Below are 20,061 nucleotides of genomic sequence, written 5' to 3' on the forward strand. Positions count from 1 at the left end.
GCCCCAGAATAAGGGAACACTCAAACTCAGCCAGGCACCATGGTCCCCCTTCCAGGCCCTGAGAAATGCCACATCCCTGCTTTCTGGTGGCTGACATCTCCAGGCAAAGGGAGTCTTCTTCTGAAGGGACTGTTGGGCCATCCAGGGAGCCCCCACTCCTGCCAGGATTCACTCCAGAGCCCAGGCAACCCTTCACCTCTCCTTTTGGGACCTCGGTTTCTCTGTCTGGAAAGTGGGGGTGTGGTCAGAACAGCGCCTGCCCCACGGGGTGTCAGGACGCCTTGCCCCGCCAAGCGCACAGAGCGCAAAGTGATGGTTCTGCGCCTTCTGCGCCTCCAGGCTGAGAGGCCTGCCGAGGCCAGAGGCTCAGGACCACGGCCCTGGGCAGCCCATCACCATGTGGTCAAGGCGTGGCCAGGCCTCAGCTGGGTGGGACCCAGGGCAGGGCAGCTGTGGCCCCGGCCACGGAAGTGCAGGGCGGCCTCGATTCCTGCCTCCTGGAGCAAGCAGCCCTTCCAGGGCTCCTCCCTGCCCACTGCAGCCCCGGGCATGTGGCCAGGCGGGAGCCGCTGACCGCAGCCAGGCAAGGAGGAGAAGGCCGGGGCAGCAGCTGCTGCTGTGTTCAGCGGTCAGGGCTGCACAGGCTCCGGCGGCTCGTCGGTCAGCCCCGCTCACACGTGTCGCAGACACACTTCTGTGGGCATCGGCTGGGGCCCGCGTACCTGCCTGAGGAGTGTCCGGGACCTCATGGAGGCCCGCAAGCTGCTCTCACACTCATGTCCGAATGTGCTTCTGCCTGCCAAGGTGCCTCTGGATCTAGCAGTCCCAGCCCCCATCCTTCCCTCCCCAAGACTGACACCATGAGGAGGAAAAGAAGCATCTTTAATTGAATCCCTGCCTCAAACCCCTAGAGAATCTCCAAGCACCAAACATGTGAGAACTGGGCCCCCCAGCCCCAGAGCCAAGAAGCCGCTTCCCCAGACTCAATGTGCCATCTCCAGACCCCTCCCCACTCACACCTGTCTTGCCGGCTTTGTTTCAATAAATAAGCCCAAGAACAAAGCTCAGGGTGGAGGACCCGATGGAGCACCCAGCTCAGTACAGAAATCTGAAGAAGCGGATTATCTGAAATTGGGATCGAAATACACATGAAATGTGAGCTGGGAATGATCCCCTCTGGGCCCCATGCCCCCACGGTCACCCCACGACACTGGCTCCCACAGTCAGGCCCACGACACTGGCTCCCACAGTCAGGACGAACTAACTCCATTTCATGTCACACAGTAACAATTACATGCTGGCGTTCTCCACCATCAGACCTGACTCTGAATCCTGGGCAGGGGAGGGGGGTGCCCAGAAACCTTAAGAGACAGCGAGCCTCTGGAGAAGGGGGCTTGGCTTCCCAAGGACACGGGGATCAGGAGCAGGGCAGAGGGGCGAGGCTGGGGGCCAGGTCACTGCTGGGCCCTGCCTCGGCGGGTGCGGAGTGGACTCGAGGCTCGGGCCTGTACGCGCGCCACGTCGCCCATCTCCCTGCGGATGTCCCCAAGAGCCGCCGATGGGGACTCCAGCAGCCTCTGGAAGAGGCTGGGCCGGCCCGCTGTCGGCTCCCGGCACTGAAAGGTCACGGCGGTGCCCGCATCGGCCTTCATCTCCCTGGAGAAGCCGTCAGAGGAGCCGTCGAAGCAGCGGCCGATGGCGATCTCCTTGGCCAGCCTGGGGCTCTGGTCGGTGACTGTGTAGACACCGTAGTTGTGACCCAGAGGGTCCAGCGGGGCCAGCATGGAGAAGGCAGCCAGGCCCTCAGCGGGCGCGGATGGGGGATGCCGAGCCAGGTAATCCTGCAGAAGCCCGTTGACCGCCACACGCCGGCAGCTGCCCTGCGGCGTGACGGTCACCAGCGTCCTGTCCACCTGGCGCTGGTCGAACAGCATCCCGCTGCACTTGAACTCCACACAGGCGGCCGAGGAGCTCGGGTGCTGGGGGTCTCGGACGCTCCGGGAATCCCGCAGTCCGTAGAGCTGGCCCTGGGTCCGGGGATGGCTGCCTCCCACATTGTGGGAGCGGACCATGTACTCCTGAGGTCCCTGTATCTTCACCTTGAGGAAGCAGGCCCGGAACTCCTGCGGGTTGGGCCACCAGGCCAGGAGATCTCCGGTCCAGGAGGCCGGCGCGCCCTCGCGGAAGGGGACCACGTTGTACTCGTATTTGTCCGCCTCCACACGAGCGAAGCGGAAGTGACTGGCGGTCACCGGGGCCTCCTGGCACTCCCGCAGGTTGCGCCACGGGTACACAGGGCCGTTGGCCTCGGTGGGGTCGCCGGGCCTGGGCTTGGCGAGGTTGATGCGGAAGCCGGTGCGCTTGAGGGCAGGGTCGTCGTGGTCCGTGCGGCGGTAAGCTAGCCGGTCCAGGTAGGGCTGCGCCACGCCCACGGTGGCCGGCAGCGGGCGCGGCCGCGAGGGCGCGGGCTCCAGCTCCTCCCCGCCCAGGGTGGCCGTGACCACGGCGGTGTAGGCATCGGGCTGGTCGGCGTCGCAGAAGGCGGGGAGGCAGGCGCCATTCGGGCCGGTGACCGCGCTGTCGAAGCGGCCCCAGGCGCGAGGGTTGGCCGAGAAGCCGGGGGCGGGCTCCAGATTGACCAGCGTGACCACCACGCCCTCCACCTGCTCGCTGGGGGTGAACTTGTCGTTGGCGTAGGCGCGCACCTTCACGAAGCAGCGGCGGCGCTCGGGCACGTCCAGGTTGAACAGACGGCGCTCGCGGATCTCCACGTTGCCCACCAGGAAGACCCGCTCCTCCCGGCGGGCCCGCTGGGACGCCGGTCTCTCGCGCTGGAAGCCGCCCTCTTCCTCCCACAGGCCCGTGTCAGGGTTCAGCGACCACAGTTTCAGGGCCTCGAGGTGGCCGGGCATCCGGATCTGGTCAGTGGCCACGCGCACGGCCACCAGCCCGGTCTGCAGCTGCTCGGCAGAGCCGGCGGCACGGAGCTCCACGGAGAACATGCCGTAGGTGCGCAGCGGGGCCAACTCCCCGTCCCTGTCCACAAATCGCAGGTCGCTGGGGGCGGCGGCCACCGAAGTGAGATTTCGGGGGTCCACGAAGGTCACCTGGGCCTCCACAGCCCCCGTGTAGGGTTGACCGTCAGCTCTGCGGAAGGCCCCGGGCGGGATGACCAGCTCTCCTAAGGGGGCCTCATCTCCCATTTCCCCGAGGGATATCGTGTTGCTCTGGCTGGCGTCTAAAATGATTGGGGCTTTCTTTCGCATGGCCTTGATCTCGTGGTACACGCCGGCACCTCGAGGGTCAAAAGGCAGGACCCTGACAGTGTCCACGAACTGGCCGCTGGGGTCCACAAAGGTCATCACCAGCCTCTGAGTGGAAGGCGCCACCTCGAGGGTGAAGTCACCCTGGTAGGACGTGAAGCCAATGGGCTCCCGGCCCAGCAGGATGCGAGCAAAGCGCAGGGGCTCCCTAGAGTCAGCGGCCACCACGCGACCCCGGATCAGCCCCCGAAGGGGCAGACATTTCTGACAGCCACATTCAGCCACGATCTTGACTGGGAGGGTGTAGCCAGAGCAGTGGATCTTCCTGCTCTCCAGGCGGCGCACGGAGCAGCAGCGAGAGCCTGCGTCCCCACACCGGGGTCTGGAGCCTGCAGGGCTGGGGCAGAGGGTGTCAGGGCAAAGGCCTACGTCCAGGTAGGTGGGCCCTCTGCCTGGCTGACCACAGTCATCTGGAAGCTTGATCAGGTGTTCTCGGGGCCGGGGGTCACAGGCTGGCTGGCCCGGGGCTGTGGAGCAAGGAAGCAGGCAGATCAGGGCAAGGGGGAGAGCTCCAGGGAGGCCAAGGCTGGGGGCCTGGATTGGGGTCAGAGGCTCAACCCAGGGGCTCAGTGACTGAGCAAGGCCAGAGATCAGTCTGAAGCTGGGGTTCCATGTGAGACTGAGCTTTAACTGGAGCTGGGACTCAGTTTGGTATTGGGGTTGGGGGGAGGGTTGCTGAGGATGCTCACCAAGCACAGTGAGTCGGGCAGTGCCTGACCGCACGGCCCCCGCGTCATTCCATGCTTTGCAGTGGTAGGCGCCTGCCTGGTCTGGGCGGAGCCCATGCAGCTCCAGGTGGGCCCCATACCTGTGCGTCCGCCTGTCCAGCAGCGTCCCATTGTGGAACCTGGGCGGGGGCGGGTGAACAACACAATGGGTGTCCTTGGCAGAGGGGAGGGGCTGCATCCACCTCCCCACCCCCCGTGCAGCACAAGGAGGTTGCAGAGCAGCTTCCTCTGGGTCTTCAAGGCACCACGCATCACAGGATGCCCATTCCAAGTCCACAGCTGGGCGAGAGACCCATGAGCACGACGTAGGGCACTCACCAGGAGTATTTCTTGGGCATGGGAGTGCCTGAGGCTTTGCAGCAGAAGGTCACATTCTGGCCAGCCTCTCGAACTCGAGACTCGGGGTGCTTCACCAGGTAGGGCTTCTCTGGGGGCAAAAGCAGGAAAGGTCAGGGTCCAGCTTCTCCCAGTGACCCTTCCCAAGAGTCAGGTGCCATCCAGTCCCTTACAGCGATGCCCTGTTTCACCTGGGTCTTTTCTGATGACTCACTTTCACCCCACATCTGCTGGAGACTGTACCCTTAATGCAGAATCTATTTTTTTCCCGTTAGCCACGGACTTTATTGTTTGAATATTTGCAGCTACTATTCTATACACAAATTTTAATTTCTTATAGAACTCTGTATTCCTTATTGCTGGGTCACTTCACTCTCCACTTTATGGCACATTTCCATCAAGAAGTATTTCCCTAGAGCACAGTCTACCTGATTGTGGGTTGTTGTTATTGTTCAGTTGCTAAAGTGAAAGTTAGTCACACAGTCGTGTCTGACTTTTTGCAGTTCCATGGACTAGAGCCTGCCTGGCTCTGCTGTCCATGGAATTCTCCAGGTAGGAGTACTGGAGTAGGTTGCCATTTCCTTTTCCAGGGGATCTTCCTGACCCAGGGATCGAACCCAGTTCTCCCGCATTGCAGGCAGATTCTTTACCAACTGAGCCACTAGGAAGTTTAGTTGCTAAGTTGTGCTCAGCTCTTTGCGATGCCATGGACTGTAGCCCGCCAGGCTTCTCTGTCCATGAGATTTCCCAGGCAAGAATACTGGAGTGGGTTCTTAATGCCTAATCTTAATGCTTCCCTTTGCAACTCATGTCTCACTCCACACCTTCTCCAAGGACTGTGATATCTTATTTCTTGCCCCATTGACCTCGTTGTGCATCATATCATCCCAAGTGCTGGTGTCATCCAGAGTTACCTCCTGAGGTCCTCAGCCCCTCATCCCTCTTGCCATGAGGCACTTACCCAACTTATTAAGGACAACAGTGGCCACCGCCGACATGGAGCTGTTGGCCTGGGCCTGGGCCGTGCCTGCAGAAAAGCCGTCCATTTGGGCACTGACATTGGCTCGGCTGCTGGCACAGATTCCAGGCATCCGGAAGGTTCCATGGGCATCACTAGTGGCTATGGTGCCAGGCCAGTCTCTCAAGGAGACCCTGGCTCCTGGCAGCGGACGTCCAGATGGGGTGACCACCGAGCCCAGAAGAATGTGGTCGGGGCACCCACACGTGTTGGGGCCACACCCTGGAGGGACACACGGAGGCACAGAAGACTCTTGACCCCTTCCTGGGGAGGGCTTTCCTCTCCATCAGTCACTCAGCAAAGACACCTAGGCACCCTGCCCACCTTGATGCCCTCAGAGAGTCCTCAACATGGACCTGCTTGGAGCAGCCCCTGTGTGGACAGGGGGCTGAGTGGTCAGGGCTGGGGCAAGGGGGGACCTGGGGTCCTGGTGTGAGGGAGATGCCCGGGGGAGGGAAAGGAGAGCTGACTCTCACAGGCCAGAGAGGCTCCTTCTGGCATGAGAGGAAACATTCAGGCAGGGGCTGGGGGCCCAGCAAGGGGCTGGGTCTTGGGCCCAGAACCTCGCCCTCCAGTCCCAATCCTGCGGTTTCTCCATAAAATGGAAAATTCCACTGGAAACTTCGGGGAAGAGGCATGGGGAACGAAGGGCCAGGCAGGGTAGGGTGGGGACCCCACCACCCCATTGGCCACGTGCTCCCCCACCCTGCTGCGGGCTCTGCTGGGGCAGTCTCCAGACCGTGTTTGTGGAGCCCAGGCCTGATTGGAATTTCCAGTCGCCTCCTGGCTGGCCTGGTGTCCGGCCCTGGGAGGGCCTGGGCATCGTGTCTGCCAGGGTGTGAGCGCGTGTGCGCGTGGGCGTGGGGGGACGGGCGGGGCCTGCCAATGCCATGCGAGTGTGCACCCCGAGTGCATGAGCCAGCTTCTGTGTGTGTCCACGTCCACCGGGATATCCGCACACCTCAACATGCAGACGGAGGAAGCACCTGCACAGATCTGCCCGTGGCTGGACATGACCCCCATGAAGTCCACCCGTTCAGATGTACGCTTTTACCAGTGCTCCTCGGAGGCCCAGAAGGGAAGGAAAAGCCAGGCTCCACGCGGTCCAAGTTCTGCTCCTCCAGGCTCCGCCCCTACGCCCAGACTCCGTCTCCTCTCTTCAGGCACCTCCCCATCAGACTCCACCCTAATCAGCCCCTCTAGGTACTTCCCTCAACTGGCCCCGCTCCCATCACACCCAGGCCCCGCCTCTAGTCCGCCTATCTCCTCCAGGCCCCGCCCCTCCTACCTGGACACCGAGGCCTCACACACTTCTGCGCCTCCGAGGGACGCCCGGGACACGCATCCCCCGCGGGGCTTGGGCAGCGGCGGCGGCGCAAGCGACGGCCTGGCCCGCAGCTCCCCGAACAGGGACCCCACGGGCCCCACGAACCCCACGTGGCCTCTGGGGAGAGGGCAGGGATGGGGGCGTCAGGTGGCCGCCCACCCCAGAAACCTAGAATCTGGTGACAGTGTGGGGCTGGAGGACGCTCCTGGCACGTGCATCTGAGTCAGAGAGAAGTCCTACCCTCTCCCCTCGAAGGCGAACTGGTCGAATGTGCAGTGGAGGTACGGTCGTCCACCCCCAGCACACTGCGCCCCCCCCCCCCCACCTCCCTCTCCCCCCACCAGCCGAGCTATTCTTTCTGCGTCTCACACGTGTCTGGGGCTCAAAACATGCTTTCACAGGACGAAGCTGTTGTAGATGAGCAAATGAGGGCAGCAAGAGGGAGATACGTTCCTGGGGGCCCCTTCCTGCCCCATCCCACCTGGGCCCCCGCCATTTCAGCCCATCCCTTCCAAAGCCCCCTCTGCTCCCCGCTTCAGCCCTCTCCTGTGGCCTTGGTCCTAAAGGACCCCCCCTTCCTAGCCACGCCCAGTCCTCTCGGTCCTGCCCCCTCCCCAGAACCAGACATTCAGGCCTCCTCCACCTCCCGCACGCAGGTCCCCGCGGCCCCCTGAGCCCCGCCCTCACCGAGCGGGCAGCGGAAGCGCACGTGGTAGTTGGAGCAGCGGCGGCCTCGGGGCTGCTCGCGGTTGAGGCACCAGAAACCGCGCGTGGGGTTCAAGTGTACGCGCTCGCCGACGTCCGACGGCAGGGCCCAGTCTGTGGTGCGCGCCTCCAGCGCCAGCGGCCTTGGGCACACGCGTGCCGGCCCATAATAGAAGCGGATCGCAGCCAGGCTCTCGAAGTCACCGTCGCCGCCCGGGTGGTCGACGTTGAACCAGGACGTCCACTCGCTGGCTTCTGCGGGCACCACACGCGCTGGGACCCGGGACGCCGCCGGTCGGGCCCCATCAATTCATGCGAAAACCCGGGCCTGCCCACCCCCATCTCGTGTTTAAATCCGGGTTGCCCTGCGCTCAAAAGTGCATGGGCCAGCCCAGCCTTCCCAGACCCAGAGCCCTCGGGCACAGGAGCTGCACAGAGACCAAGGGAGGTTGTTTTCCTCTTGCAGCCTCCCTCGTTCTGCTGCTCTGCTCAGTACCTGAGCTGGCCCCGGGTGCAAGTGAGCTCTGGCCACTGCGGCACCAGCCCCTAGCCTCAGCATTCAGAACCCTTGAGAGGTAAGGAGATGTAAGGGCAGCAGGAGGAGCCCCGCCAGCGACCAGCCCCTCTGCTGCCCTCCCCCGCCCCCGTCAGTGCCAGCTGGGGTCTTGCTTCTGCTGCGCTCAGTCGCTCAGTCGTGCCCAACTCTTCGCGACCCCATGGACTGTAGCCGCCAGGTTCCTTTGTCCAGGGGATTCTCCAGGCAAGAACACTGGAGTGGGTTGCTACGCCCTCCTCCAGAGGATCTTCCCGACCCAGGGATGGAACCCAGGCCTCCTGCACTGCAGGCAGATTCTTTACCGTCTGAGCCACCAGGAAAACCCACTAAGGGACCTTGCCCACTGAACCCATCAGGCACCCTCAGTTTCAGGGAAGCCAGAGGTGGGAAGGGTCTGGCCTCGCACAGGTTAGCTTCTGTTTCCATCAGCACAGGGGGTGCTCACTCCTTTCCTGATTCAAGAGCAAGTCAAACAGAACCTTCCTAGCTGGGAAGGAGACCTTGACTGAACTGACCTGGCTGTCCCACCATGCCACTTCACCCCACCCCCCACCCCCGGTTTCCTACTGGACAAACAGCCTGGATTCTCCCCGCTGCTAAAACTTAAGACCTCTTAGGGCACCACTTCCAGGGACCGCCATGCCCAGGGACGCCTCCTGCATTCTTCACCCAGCTCGCATCCCCCTTTTCACATGACCCCACCAGCCAGAGCTCACTCAGAGCCCACAGCAGAACCAGGACTCAGACCCAAACTGGCTCACCTTCCCAGTCCTCCAGAGCTGGCGAGGGCTGGCCAGGGCGCAACGATGAACCTTCAAGGCCCCACGCGGCCACCGTGGGCTCCTCGGTGTCGGGAGTACCTATCAAAGGGGTGAGGCGTGGCGGGGGGGGGGGGGGGCGGCGGGAAACCTCTGTGAGCTCCTGGTATGTGAGGTGCTGCCATGCTCTCTCCCATTTCACAGAGGAGAGAAGCCAGACTCCAACTCTAGCGGACCCCAGGAACAGCAGCCTCCCCTTCTCCAGGAAGCCACCCCTGACCTTCCCACCCCCAGTCTCTCACAGCCCCATCCCTCACTCGGACACAGCCCCTTAGGTTGGGAAAGTCTGTCCACTTCACTCCCCCAGACCCAGTCCTCCCACTGTGTTCAATGGCCATGAGTTGAGTTGGCTGTGCCCCTCTCTGCCCTCGTCTTGATCTGAATTTTCCTTCATCCCTTTGCTGGCTCCCTCAGTCTACCTTACATCCCTACACTCAGGGCCCAGGCTGCCAAAGGGAAGTCCTTGGAATCTAGCCTGGCTTCTCTGGCCTTGAGGTGTCTGAGGTAGCCAGGCTGGGCTGTGACAGACAAGTCCCTTCCCTCTTGGAGTCTCAGTCTCCCCATCTGAAAAATAGGCCCAGTCCCCGGCTCTGCTGAGTGTTCCAGAGATGGGAGTTTCTTTTCTGAGTGGTATGTGTGTGTGTGCAAGAGGGGAGGAGTTCGCTGAGAGGGGACAGTTCTGACCCCCTCATCCTGGGGACAGGACTGGATGAATCAGGGCCCAAACGCTGTGGCTGCGATGGATACCCTGCAGTCCTCTCTTGCCCCCTCACTCCACTCCCGAGGCGGGCAAGGCGGCTGCAGCGTGGGGGAAGCGAGTGGGTCCCTTGGTTCTGTCTCCAGGCTCCGGCTGCTTGCCAGGTCCTCTGCCAGACGTTCGGGCGCCTGGAGAGGGGGCTGGGCGGGGGTCTAGGGGCGCCTCACCTCGGGCCCCCGCCAGGTGTGCGGCGGCAACACAGAGGCAGAGCAGTGTCGGCAGTGACGCCATGGCCAGGTCCGAAGGTCGGAGGGAGGGTCCCAGCTCCGCTGCGCACTCGGGTCGGACTCCCGCGGGTCTGGCGGCCGCTGGGGCTGAAGATGGGGGAGGGACGCGGCCGCAGGCCACGCCCCGTGCAGGCCCCGCCCCGTCCAAGCAACTCCCCGGCCCGAGGTGACTTGGGTGACCACCCCTCTGGGGCGACCCCCTCGGTGCATCCGGCTGTACCTCCGCCCTCGCCCTGGCCTGCGTTCCCTCATCGCCGACTGGAAGTCCCTTCCTGAGCCCACCCTCCCTTCTCCACGTTGGGAAGTGCCTCCTGGAACAGAGCCTGAAGCCGTCCCGATACTCAGGCTTTAGGCAGCCCTTTAGGCGGCTAGAAATCCTTCCCCGGGTCTCACTTCGACTCTATTGGCTTTAGGTCGCCCCGAGCAGGCTGGAAATCAATCCCACCCGGAATCCACCCGCCACTCTCCTGGCTCGTTTTCTCGGAGGCCAGCGGGAAGTCCCATGTGCGTCTGCCCTCCATCCCTCCCGCCTTGGGCCGCCGGAGGGCCGGTGGGCAGTTCCCCCCGAGGCTTCCCGCCCCCGCGACAGACGCGGCGCACAGAGGAGGCCCAGGCGAGGTGGCAGTGGGGGTACGTCTGTTTATTGGCGCGGGCGCCTGTCAAAGCGCCGCGATGCAGTCGGTGCCCGTGTACCCCGGCAGGCGCAGAGCGAACTTTCGGCGCACGTCGTCGGGCACGAACCTGCCCGCCACGAAGTGGTGGCGCCCGGAGAAGCGGCCGGCGCAGCGCTTGGGCGCCGCTAGCGATACGAGCACGTCGGGTCGTAGCCCGTCCTCGCCATCGCCGCCAGTCTCTGGGTCCCAGCCTGAGCGAGGAAGGATGGGAGGCGGGAGCCGGAGCTGGGAGGAGTGCTCGCTCTCAGGAGCACCGCCGCCCACCACCCACCTCCCCTTCCCCAGCCAGCGCGGCCTGGGCTCTGACACGTGAGTCCTGGTCAGACCGGCCTCCCCTTAAAACAGCCTCTGTCCTCAGCCCAGTTCCTCCTCCCTCCTTGGATATGTCTCCCGCCCCCTCTGACCGCAGCCTTTGCCTTCATACTTGTCTGTCTCCGCTTCCATCCCGCTACCCAATCCTCCTCCATCTGTCTCAGCCTCTGCCACAGACTACATTTCTACCTGCTGCTCTTCCAGTCAGACCTGTGTGTCTGCCTTCTGATCTGGGGTCTGTCTGTATCCCTCCCTCCCTAACAGTCCTAAGCTCCCCCTCTTAGACTGAAGTCTCTTTCCACCCAGACCTCACAGCCTCCTCTGGACAGATCCCCACCCTCTACTCAGAATACAAGTCTCACCTCCATCCTCAGTCAAGCCTCCCCCACCAGACCTGTCTCTTTGTGCCGGGTTCTTGCCTCTGAAGATATGCCCTGCCCTTAGCAACATGAGCATCCATCCTCCCCCTTCTGACTAGAGACTCTTCCCTCTGACCTGCCTTCATCCTCAGACCAGATCTTGCCTTTTGGCTTGGCAGGTCCCAGCCCCTCCCTCACTGGACCATAGCCTCTGCCAGATCTCAGATGAGCCTCCACCTTCAGACTTGGGGTCTTGCCTTCTCTCCCCCCTCCAACCTGTCTGGGGCCACTCACTGAAAGCCTCTTCCCTCTGACTTCTTATTTATTTAAAATGTGTGTTTATTTTTTGGCCACACAGTGCAGCGTGTGAGATTTTAGTTCCCTGACCAGAGCTCACACCAGTGCCCCCTGCATTGAAAGTGCAGAGTCGTAACCACTGGACCATCAGGGAATTCCTCCTCCATCTGACTTTAATCCTGCCTTCTCTGACCCTAGCTTCCACGCTCAGACTAGGGGCCTCTAATAACCCCTCCTGACCTAACAGGGCGACCCCCTCTGTCCTAGGCTGTTTGTTCGGACACCAGCTTGCAGCCTCTCCCCCTGACCAGGCAGCCCACCTCCTCCTTTAGCCACCATCCCCAGCTCTGTGGCATCCTGTTGGTATGACCCTGGGCTCTTGTAAGCCGGGGGATGTCCCCCGAGTCTGGTTGCCCCCATGGAGGGTCCGGCTGGCTAGCAGCTGTTTGTTCCGTCTGCCTGTTGCCTAATGGTTCCAACAGGCATGGGGCGGCGGCCAGGATGGGCGAGGCCTTTGCCGAGTGAGCTCACGTCTGCCTGGGCGACTGGGCCAGGATGGGCAGAGGGCACGCCGTGCTGGGTGTAAGGGGGAGGGGAGCTAGGGTCACCTGGGCGCCAGCCTGAGCACAGTCCATCCAAAGGATGGACACGACCCTCGGCCTCACCTAGAGTGTAGAAGCCATCCACGGTGAGGAAATATGCTCAGGGTGGGCAAACAGGTTGGGACCACCAGAAGCCAGGGGATAGGGGCCTCCGCCCAAGCCCGCTTCCCTGCCCCTCATGCCCCCCCTCCACCTGGCATGCCTGAGGGGATGTCCAGGCTCACAAGGGGGATGGACAGTAGCTTGAGCGTGGCCAGCGCACGTGTGCAGGGACCCCCGACCTCGCCCGGCTCCACGCCAGGGCCCAGCACAGCGTCCACCACCAGCCTGTAGGCGTTGTTGATGAGCTGGACCTGGGAGAGCGAGGCAGAGGCAGGGTCAGGGGGTGGCCCTGGGGCTCTGCCCCCCCCCACCTCTCTGCTGCCACCCAAGCTGACCTCAGCAGGCAGGTAGGACAGGAAGGGAATGTCCATCTTCTCACACTGAGTAGTCAGGTCCCGGTGCAGTGGGTCGAGTGAGCGTGTGGGGTAGAAGATGGTGGGTTCGTACTCCTGCGGGAAGCAGGAAGGGGTCGGCACTGGGACCCTCCCTGGCTCCCCGGGGCCTCTGCTCCCAGCTTGGCAGGAACTGCCTGAGGCAAGCACTGACCAGAGGAGCCAGCGACATTTTCAGGGCTGCGGGGGGGGGTGGGGGGGGTGGTGGCCCTGGGAGGCCGAGGGCATCCTCGCTACTCACGAACACCCGCAGGTGCCGCGCGCACACCAGCCCCACCGCTCCGTTCTGCTCTGGGCCGCACACGACCAGCGCCGTCCTCTGCTTCCGGGGGAGAGTGGGCAGAGGGAACGCCTGGCACAGCAAAGGCAAAGGCACGGGGTTCGGAACGCCTCCCGAGTCCGGCAGGGAAACTAAGGCCCGGGGTGGAGGGAGGAATGGGGCTCGGGCCAGAAGGCGCGAGGACAAGACCGGGGGGGAGGGCTGTTCTGGGGGCGGCACGGGGCCCCTAGGGGCCTCGGGGTCCTTGTTGGAGACCCGGGGTCCTCACCTCAGGCTCTCTCAAGCTTGAGCAGAGAAACGTGCCTCCTGCCACCACCCAAGCCAGAGTGTGGTTTGTTTATTCTCGGCCTGAGCTGCAGACATTCTTCCACCTTTTCCGCGGCGGTGGCTGCCCCTCCCCCGGCCCGCGTCTCCGGGCCTGCATCCCTCCAGGAGGCCCGGAGGTGGGGGCAGGAGGTGGGGGGGATTTTTCCAGCCCGCCGAGCCCGGCCTCTCTCCCCTGTCCCTCTCCCTTGGCCTCTGTCCTCACTGCCTGCCTCTCTGTCTGACTGTCCATAAGTCGGCCTCGGCTTCTTTGCTCACTCCTCATCCGTGGCTCTGGAGGCAGACCCCAGAGGAGAAGGCCGTTTTCCACCCTGCTTCCTACATTACTCTGGGCAAGCCACGTTACTTCTCCTGAGTTGTTATGTGCTGTTCTTCCAGCTCTTCTGGGCCCGACCCTTTTAAAGTAGCGACGATAATATTATACTTGTTTCTCTCCAGCTCTGTCTTCGCCTCCGTCTCTCTTTCTCTCCGTCCATCTCTCTCAGACTCTGCATCTCTCTTTGACGCAGGAGCCGAGTCTCAGCCCTGACTCTCTGTGTGGCCTCAGCTCACTCTCCTCTCAGCACCTCTATCAAGTAGGAGTAACAGTGACTCTGACGGGCTTCTGGGGTCACCAGGGGGCCAAACTATACTCTAACTTCCAACCACACCAAGGGAGTTCTTTCCTTTTGGAGTCTCCTCCCCAGGGTCTCAGCAGGGTCCTGACTCACCCTGATCATATCTATAACCCCACCACGCCATCCCCAGAGCCCCAGACCTGACCTAGTCAGGGAGAGTCATTAGGTCTGGCTGGCTTGCCTCTGGACAGACACAAAGCGTTCATTCAGTGTGAAAACTGGATGGTTGGTCTTCAACAGCCAAGCATGAGGTTACTTTACTGGGTTTGCTTTTGTGGCTTTGATTTTCATTGCTCTTCTTACCTCTGAGCATCTCACTCAGGATATGTTTCACTTGGAAATAGGAACGTTTAAGTTAAAAAACAGTGGAGTCTACGGAAAGAAAGATATGAAGTTTTTTCAAAAGTATACAGTGGTGATCAGAAGAGGAAAAAGAGGAAGAGGAAGAGGTTACCTGCTGGAGCCCTGACTCAACTGGGCACTTTCCTAAGGAGTTTTTATTTATTCATTGGTGTCCGTTTATTACCCTCTTTCAGGCCCAGCGTGGTGGTCTGGCAACATGACGCGGACCACTGGATAGCAGCCGGCCTCCTGCAGGTACTTTGAAGCCTGGGGATTTGTCCCAAAGCCAAATATAGCTCGACTCCTACCCTTCCGGGCCTCAGTTCTTTGACCCGTGGCAGGTAGCTGTTTGCGGGTGCTCAGACTTAGGAAGCTGACGTCCCCTCTGCTCACAACTCAGGAGGTGGCAGAGACAGGCAGTCAAGGGCCCCAGACCCATCTCTGTAGTTGCTTCCACATCTCTGGGGACCCCTGTCTCTGCCCTGATGCTCAGCAACCCCCTGGCCGGGGCCAGTGACGGACCTCGGTTTCCTCATCTGAGTGATGGGCCGGGGTGGCCCCAAGCCAAGAGAGCTCTCTTGAGGGCAGAAATGACCATCCTGGCCGGGGGTGGGGTGGGGGTGGGGGTCGTGCAGCTAGGCCTCCACTCTGGTGAGCCAGCCGTCTGCTCAGGGTCGAGGCGAGAAGCAGGCCCAGGTACCTTGGTCACCGCCACGGCACTGGCATGGCCACACCACTCCACCAGCTGCTGCCGCCCAAAGCGATAGTCCTCCAGCAGCTCCCGCTCCAGGGCCGCTGCCTCCGCGGTGCTGAGGGTCAGGGTGGGGAGACACAGAGACGGAGAGACAGACACTCAGCCGAGCCAGAAATGTGCCACCAGTGTTCGGAGCCAGGCCCTGACACCACCCCACCCCCGTGCCCAGAGCTCCTCATCGTCCCAAACACGGCTGAATGGACGCTGCCAGGGACGCAGTGGGAGTTTTGAACACCAGCCTGAGGCACGGGAGCCCCCTGGTGGTAGAGGACGCACGTGGCACTGCATGTTGGCCCCACTGCCTCAGGGCGTGGGCGGGTGCCTGTATCCACCTATGGATGTGAGAGCTGGACCATAAAGAAGGCTGAGAGCTGAAGAATGGGTGCTTCCGAACTGTGGTGCTGGAGAAGACTCCTGAGAGTCCCTTGGACTGCAAGGGGATCCAACCAGTCAATCCCAAAGGAAATCAACAATGAATATTCATAAGAAGAACTGAGGCTGAAGATGAAGCTTCAGTACTTTGGCGCAGATGAGAAGAGCCGACTCACTGAAAAAGACCCTGATGCTGGGAAAGATTGAGGGCAAGAGAAGAGGGTGACAGAGGATGAGATGGTTGGATGATATCACCAACTCAATGCACATGAGTTTGAGCAAACTCCGGGAGATAGTGAAGGATAGGGAAGCCTGGAGTGCTGTGGTTCACGGGGTGGGCAAGAGTCAGACATGACTTAGTGACCAAACAACAATAACAGTGGGGGCCTCCCCCAGCTGCCTGAAGCCCCCAAGGCAGGAGGAACCCAGCGCAGGTAACAGAGCATGAAGGACTTAGTTACTGGGGGCAATGTGTGGATTTGAGGCAGTGGAAACCACTGATGGAACTCTCCAACACTGGAGGGGGCACCCTGGACTGGAGGTGCCTGGGAGAGGCGGGTTTTAAAAGCTACAGAGGATCTTAATGGTTCACATGAGGTGGTGGCTGTGAAGACTGCAGCCATGAGACTCATTGGTGATTATTCTTTAGATGCAGTGATAAAATTCAAATGACTGTAGACTTCCCTGGCGGCAGAGTGGATAGGAATCGCCTGCCATTGCAAGGGACACAGGTTCGATCCCTGGCCTGGGAAGATTCCACATGTCACAGAGCAACTAAGTGTATGCGTCACAATTACTGAGCCTGCACTCGAGCGCCCATGTGCTTAGAACCCATGCTCTGCAACAAGAGAAGCCATGGCAATAAGAAGCCCAGGCACTGCAACAAAGAGTAACCCCCACTCACAGGGGCTAGAGAAAGTCCAAACAAAGCCAGGAAGACCCAGTGCAGCCAAAAATAAAAGAAGTTAAAATAAATTAATTTTTAAAAATTCAAATAATTGTGGCCAGAGAGATGCAGCCAATGTAGTTGAGGTGAAGCTCCACCCCCAGCCTGCTAAGTGACAGGTCTGACTCCTCTCTGAGCCTTGCTTTCCTCCTCCTCTAAAAAAGTGTAGGCAGCACAGGCTAATTTTTGAGGTCCAGTGCATAATGCAAATGTGCGGCCCCTTGATCAATAATTACTAAGAATTTTAAGATGGTGGTAGCAGAACATTAAGCCAAGTGTTGGGCCCTTCTAAGAGCAGGGCCCCCAGTTCAGGGGGCCTTCCAAGGGACATGGGCTTGGTGGCTTCAGAGAGGAAAAACTGGCACTGAGGATGGGAAGACGTTCCTCACGCCAGAATCAGGGGCTGGAGCAGCTGAGCAGAGTCTGCAGGCTGAAGCCAGCTCCCCCTGGCCAGGCCCCCTCCCAGGTGAGCAAGAGCACTCGCCCCAGCTTATTAGCACACCCTTGAGCATAATGGTAGTAATAAAGATACATATAACAATAATTATTATTACTTTAAAAGGATCGGGCTCAGGAGAGTTGGAAGAATGTATAACAACTCAGGAGAAGTAAAATGGCTTGCCCAGAGTCACACTGGAAGCAAATTGGAAAACTGAGCCTCCTACCCTTGGGCCTGTCTCCAGAGCCACAGATGGGGTGTGAGCAAAGAAGCCGAGGCTGACCTACAGATAGGCAGAGGCTCATTGGGATGAATCCTGAGGCTCCTTTCTTAAATTCTGTGAGTAGGAGACTACAACCTTCTAGCTAATTTTGTAGTGTGACCAGGCCAGGCAGCAGGAGGGCTGGAGGTGGGAAGCTAGTACTGCTATGGGATGGGAAGTCAGGGAGGGCTTCCTGGAGGAGCTGACCTGGAGTGTTGTGGGAGGTAACCCAAGTGGCAAGAACAATGAGGGTCAAGGTCCTGCGGTGGAAATGAACTTGTCAGATTCAAGGGACAGAAGAGAGGCAGAGTGAGTGAGGCTGAGAAACTTGGTCAGACACACTTCAGGGTGTCACACTGATGGAGATGCAGGCTTAGGGCAAAGTGACATGCCTCACGACCCCAGCGAGCGGAGCCACATTCAAGCCCACGCTTGTCTGCGGCTGACACTGGAGGCTGAAGGACCAGGTAGGAAAAACGAGCTCCCGGTGGGGCCATATGAAGAGCAGGCAGGCCCAGGGGCTCCTCTGGTGGCACAGTGGGTAAGAGTCCGCCTGCCAATGCAGGGGACACAGGTTTGATTCCTGGTCTGGGAAGATTCCACGTACTTTGGAGCAACTAAGCCCCTGCATCACAACTACTGAGCCTGCAAGCTCAGGGGCCCACGAGCACAACTACTGAGCCTGCGAGCTGTAATTGCTGAAGCCCACACACCTCGAGCCTGCTCTGCAACAAAAGAACCCACCAGAATGAGAAGCAGTGCTCCGCAGCAGAGTCTCCCCCACGCGCCACAACTAGAGGAAGCCTGCCTGCAGTAACGCGGCTCATTCCCCCGTCTTCAGCTCGCGACAGCTCTGCTGCCCCCATGGGAGGGCTGAGGAAGATCATCCATCCTCCTCTTTTTTTCCTCTGTTCTGAAGATTTGGCCCCTGGCCTCCATGTGGAGGCTTCCTGGGATTCCCTAGTGGCTCAGATGATAAAGAATCTGCTTGCAAGGAGGGAGACCCGGATTCAATCCCTTGCAAAGATCCCCTGGAGGCAGGGCCACCCACTCCAGTATTCTTGCCTGGAGAATCTCCATGGACAGAGGAGCCTAGCGGGCTACAGTCCATGGGGTCGCAAAGAGTCAGACATGACTGAGCGGCTTTCACTCCATTATCTTTCTGCCTGGTGGGTCACCGGAGTGACAATCAGGACTCCACAGGCAAAGGGCAGTCCGGGAACCTGAGGGCTGGAGCAGCAGCTGCTCCGAGTCGGGGAGGGGATATGGCAGAGCTACTATGGGACTGAGGAGCGGAGGGTGCTCAGTTTATGAGGGTGCCTCTTACTTCTCCCAACCTCCGCCCCCAGGAGAGGAGGTGCAAGGTCCCAGGATTTGCCCACCAGCCCCAGAAGGAGCAAAAGCCCCAGAGGGGGCTTTTTGGAGGTGAAGCTGTGAGCCCAGGGTATCTGTGCCAGACACTCCCTCTTTCTCAGATCCATCTGCTTCTCTCCACCTTCCTGTCTCTGCCCTCCAGTCCTCCGTCACGGCTCATCTGGCTGCTACTGCAATCCTGTCCCCTCAAACTCCACACGAGCCATGGGTCTTTGAAAACCTGAACGCCAGATTTCCCAAACCTCCCCAGCATTAAGAGAACATTTATTCGAATTCCTCACCAGACTTACATGCTCCCCAGTATGTCTCCCACTCTGGTCTCCTCTCCCCGTGTCCCACTCCTACCCAACACATAGCACCTCAACACTCCCCAGTTGGCATTCCGTCCCCCACACCAGGTGAAGTCACAGCTCCAGCTTCTGGAACATTTTCCTCCCCCTGCCTCGCATGTGCTGGGTCTCTAGCCGGATACCAGCCAAGTGGCGCAGAGGACCTGCCTTTAAGAGGGGCTGAGTGGACAGCGGGCAGGTGGCAGCACAAGGGCTGTGGGGTCTGGTTTAGACAGAGCTCTACAGCCTGGCTTGGGTCCCACGTCGCACACACTCAGAGGACACAGGATGACGACTCAGGATCAGGTGGACGACACAACCACGGCTGCCAGCTCCAGACCCCAAATGCATCAGCCCACTGGCAAGTGGCCCATGTATTCAAAAATCGTTTTAATCCGAGCTCAGCCAGCCGCTTCCCTCCCCAGTCTTCAGTTTTATTCTCTGAACAAGGGGTTTAGTAGCAGGGGGGACTACCATGGAGGGGGTGCGCATTTGAGGAGCTGAAAGCCTGCGGCTCTTCCCAGATGGGGAACAAGGGGCACGGCTCCAGGGTCCCTGGGAAAGATGGAAAGAGGAGGTGGGCCTGCTTAGACTGTGTGTGTTTGGCGGGGGTGGGTCGGGGGGAGCAACCCACGGTGCTAATGAATAATTCATGAGGGGCAGGCCTGCTGCTGATACCGTTTCCCTGGCAACGCAGCTTTGGAGGTGTTGGCAGCCGCAGGCTTAGTCCCTCCAACGGGATGGGCCTGGCATTCTCCCCGCCCTCTATCCCGGCCATGCCTCTGCCTCCCATCTAAGCCCCTGGTCCCCCAGGCCTTCTTCCAGCCGTGCCCCTGCTTCCCTCTGGTCCCTCTCCCTGGCTGACCTGAGGAAACACCGCTCTTCGGGCGCCTCCGCTAGGTCCGGGCCATCCGTGTTGCTCATGGCGCAGGTGATCTGTGTGCTCGCCGGCAGCCACCACCGCCACAGCCTTTTAAACGCATCCCTGGGCGGAGGGGGTGTCCTCTCTCCTCCCGCCCACTCTGTGTGTCCGCCAATCAGGAGACGCCGCGAAGGCGCTGCGCATGGCCATTGGTTGTTAAGTGCAAGTGGACTTAACCCCTTCGTGCCAGGAGTGGAGCTGCCCGTGGAATGGCGGGAACCCCAAAGTTCCAGACACTGGCAGGGAAACAAAGTCTGGAAGGACAGCGATGGGCTCGTTAACCCCGCTACGGCGTCCTGGCCTGGGTGCAAGTGGACCCGCCTCTGCTGCGCCCCTCTCCAGCCCGATACGCTCCGATACGGGCGGCCCATCCACCCAACCGGTACCCCAGTGGAGAAGACCCCCAGTCTGAAGAGGCTGGCTGCTGACAAGCAGGGTTTCAGCAAAGGCAGGAAAAAGTCCAGGCACATTTGGCAGCCGACGCTGCAGGGCGATCCAGGGCCCATCCCATTGGCATCTTCTGCTTAGTCCCCACGCCTCCTCTGACACCCCCCACCCCCAATCACT

General features: G+C 60.7%; 2 protein-coding genes across 3 annotated transcripts; both read right to left on the minus strand.

Moving 5' to 3' along the window:
* Positions 1–865: 865 nt before the first annotated feature.
* On the minus strand, positions 866–10,281 carry CILP2 (cartilage intermediate layer protein 2). Its single transcript, XM_020910512.2, has 8 exons — positions 9,736–10,281; positions 8,755–8,853; positions 7,420–7,692; positions 6,694–6,849; positions 5,349–5,627; positions 4,370–4,478; positions 4,013–4,170; positions 866–3,790 (listed from the first exon to the last, which is right to left on the minus strand). The coding sequence occupies exons 1-8, from the start codon at positions 9,797–9,799 to the stop codon at positions 1,455–1,457; spliced, it is 3,474 nt and encodes a 1,157-aa protein (XP_020766171.1). The 5' UTR covers positions 9,800–10,281; the 3' UTR covers positions 866–1,454.
* A 135-nt stretch (positions 10,282–10,416) lies between these two features.
* On the minus strand, positions 10,417–20,000 carry YJEFN3 (YjeF N-terminal domain containing 3). 2 transcript variants are annotated; one of them, XM_070461193.1, is made up of 6 exons: positions 19,438–20,000; positions 14,797–14,905; positions 12,775–12,885; positions 12,477–12,590; positions 12,264–12,392; positions 10,417–10,660 (listed from the first exon to the last, which is right to left on the minus strand). In XM_070461193.1, the coding sequence occupies exons 1-6, from the start codon at positions 19,998–20,000 to the stop codon at positions 10,595–10,597; spliced, it is 1,092 nt and encodes a 363-aa protein (XP_070317294.1). In that variant the 3' UTR covers positions 10,417–10,594. The 2 variants fall into 2 exon arrangements, with proteins under 2 accessions (XP_070317294.1, XP_070317292.1); XM_070461191.1 differs by having other exon boundaries at positions 12,242–12,392.
* Between the last annotated feature and the right edge of the window lie 61 nt (positions 20,001–20,061).

The sequence above is a fragment of the Odocoileus virginianus genome, chromosome 3 (assembly GCF_023699985.2).
Source record: "Odocoileus virginianus isolate 20LAN1187 ecotype Illinois chromosome 3, Ovbor_1.2, whole genome shotgun sequence".
NCBI lineage: Eukaryota > Metazoa > Chordata > Mammalia > Artiodactyla > Cervidae > Odocoileus > Odocoileus virginianus.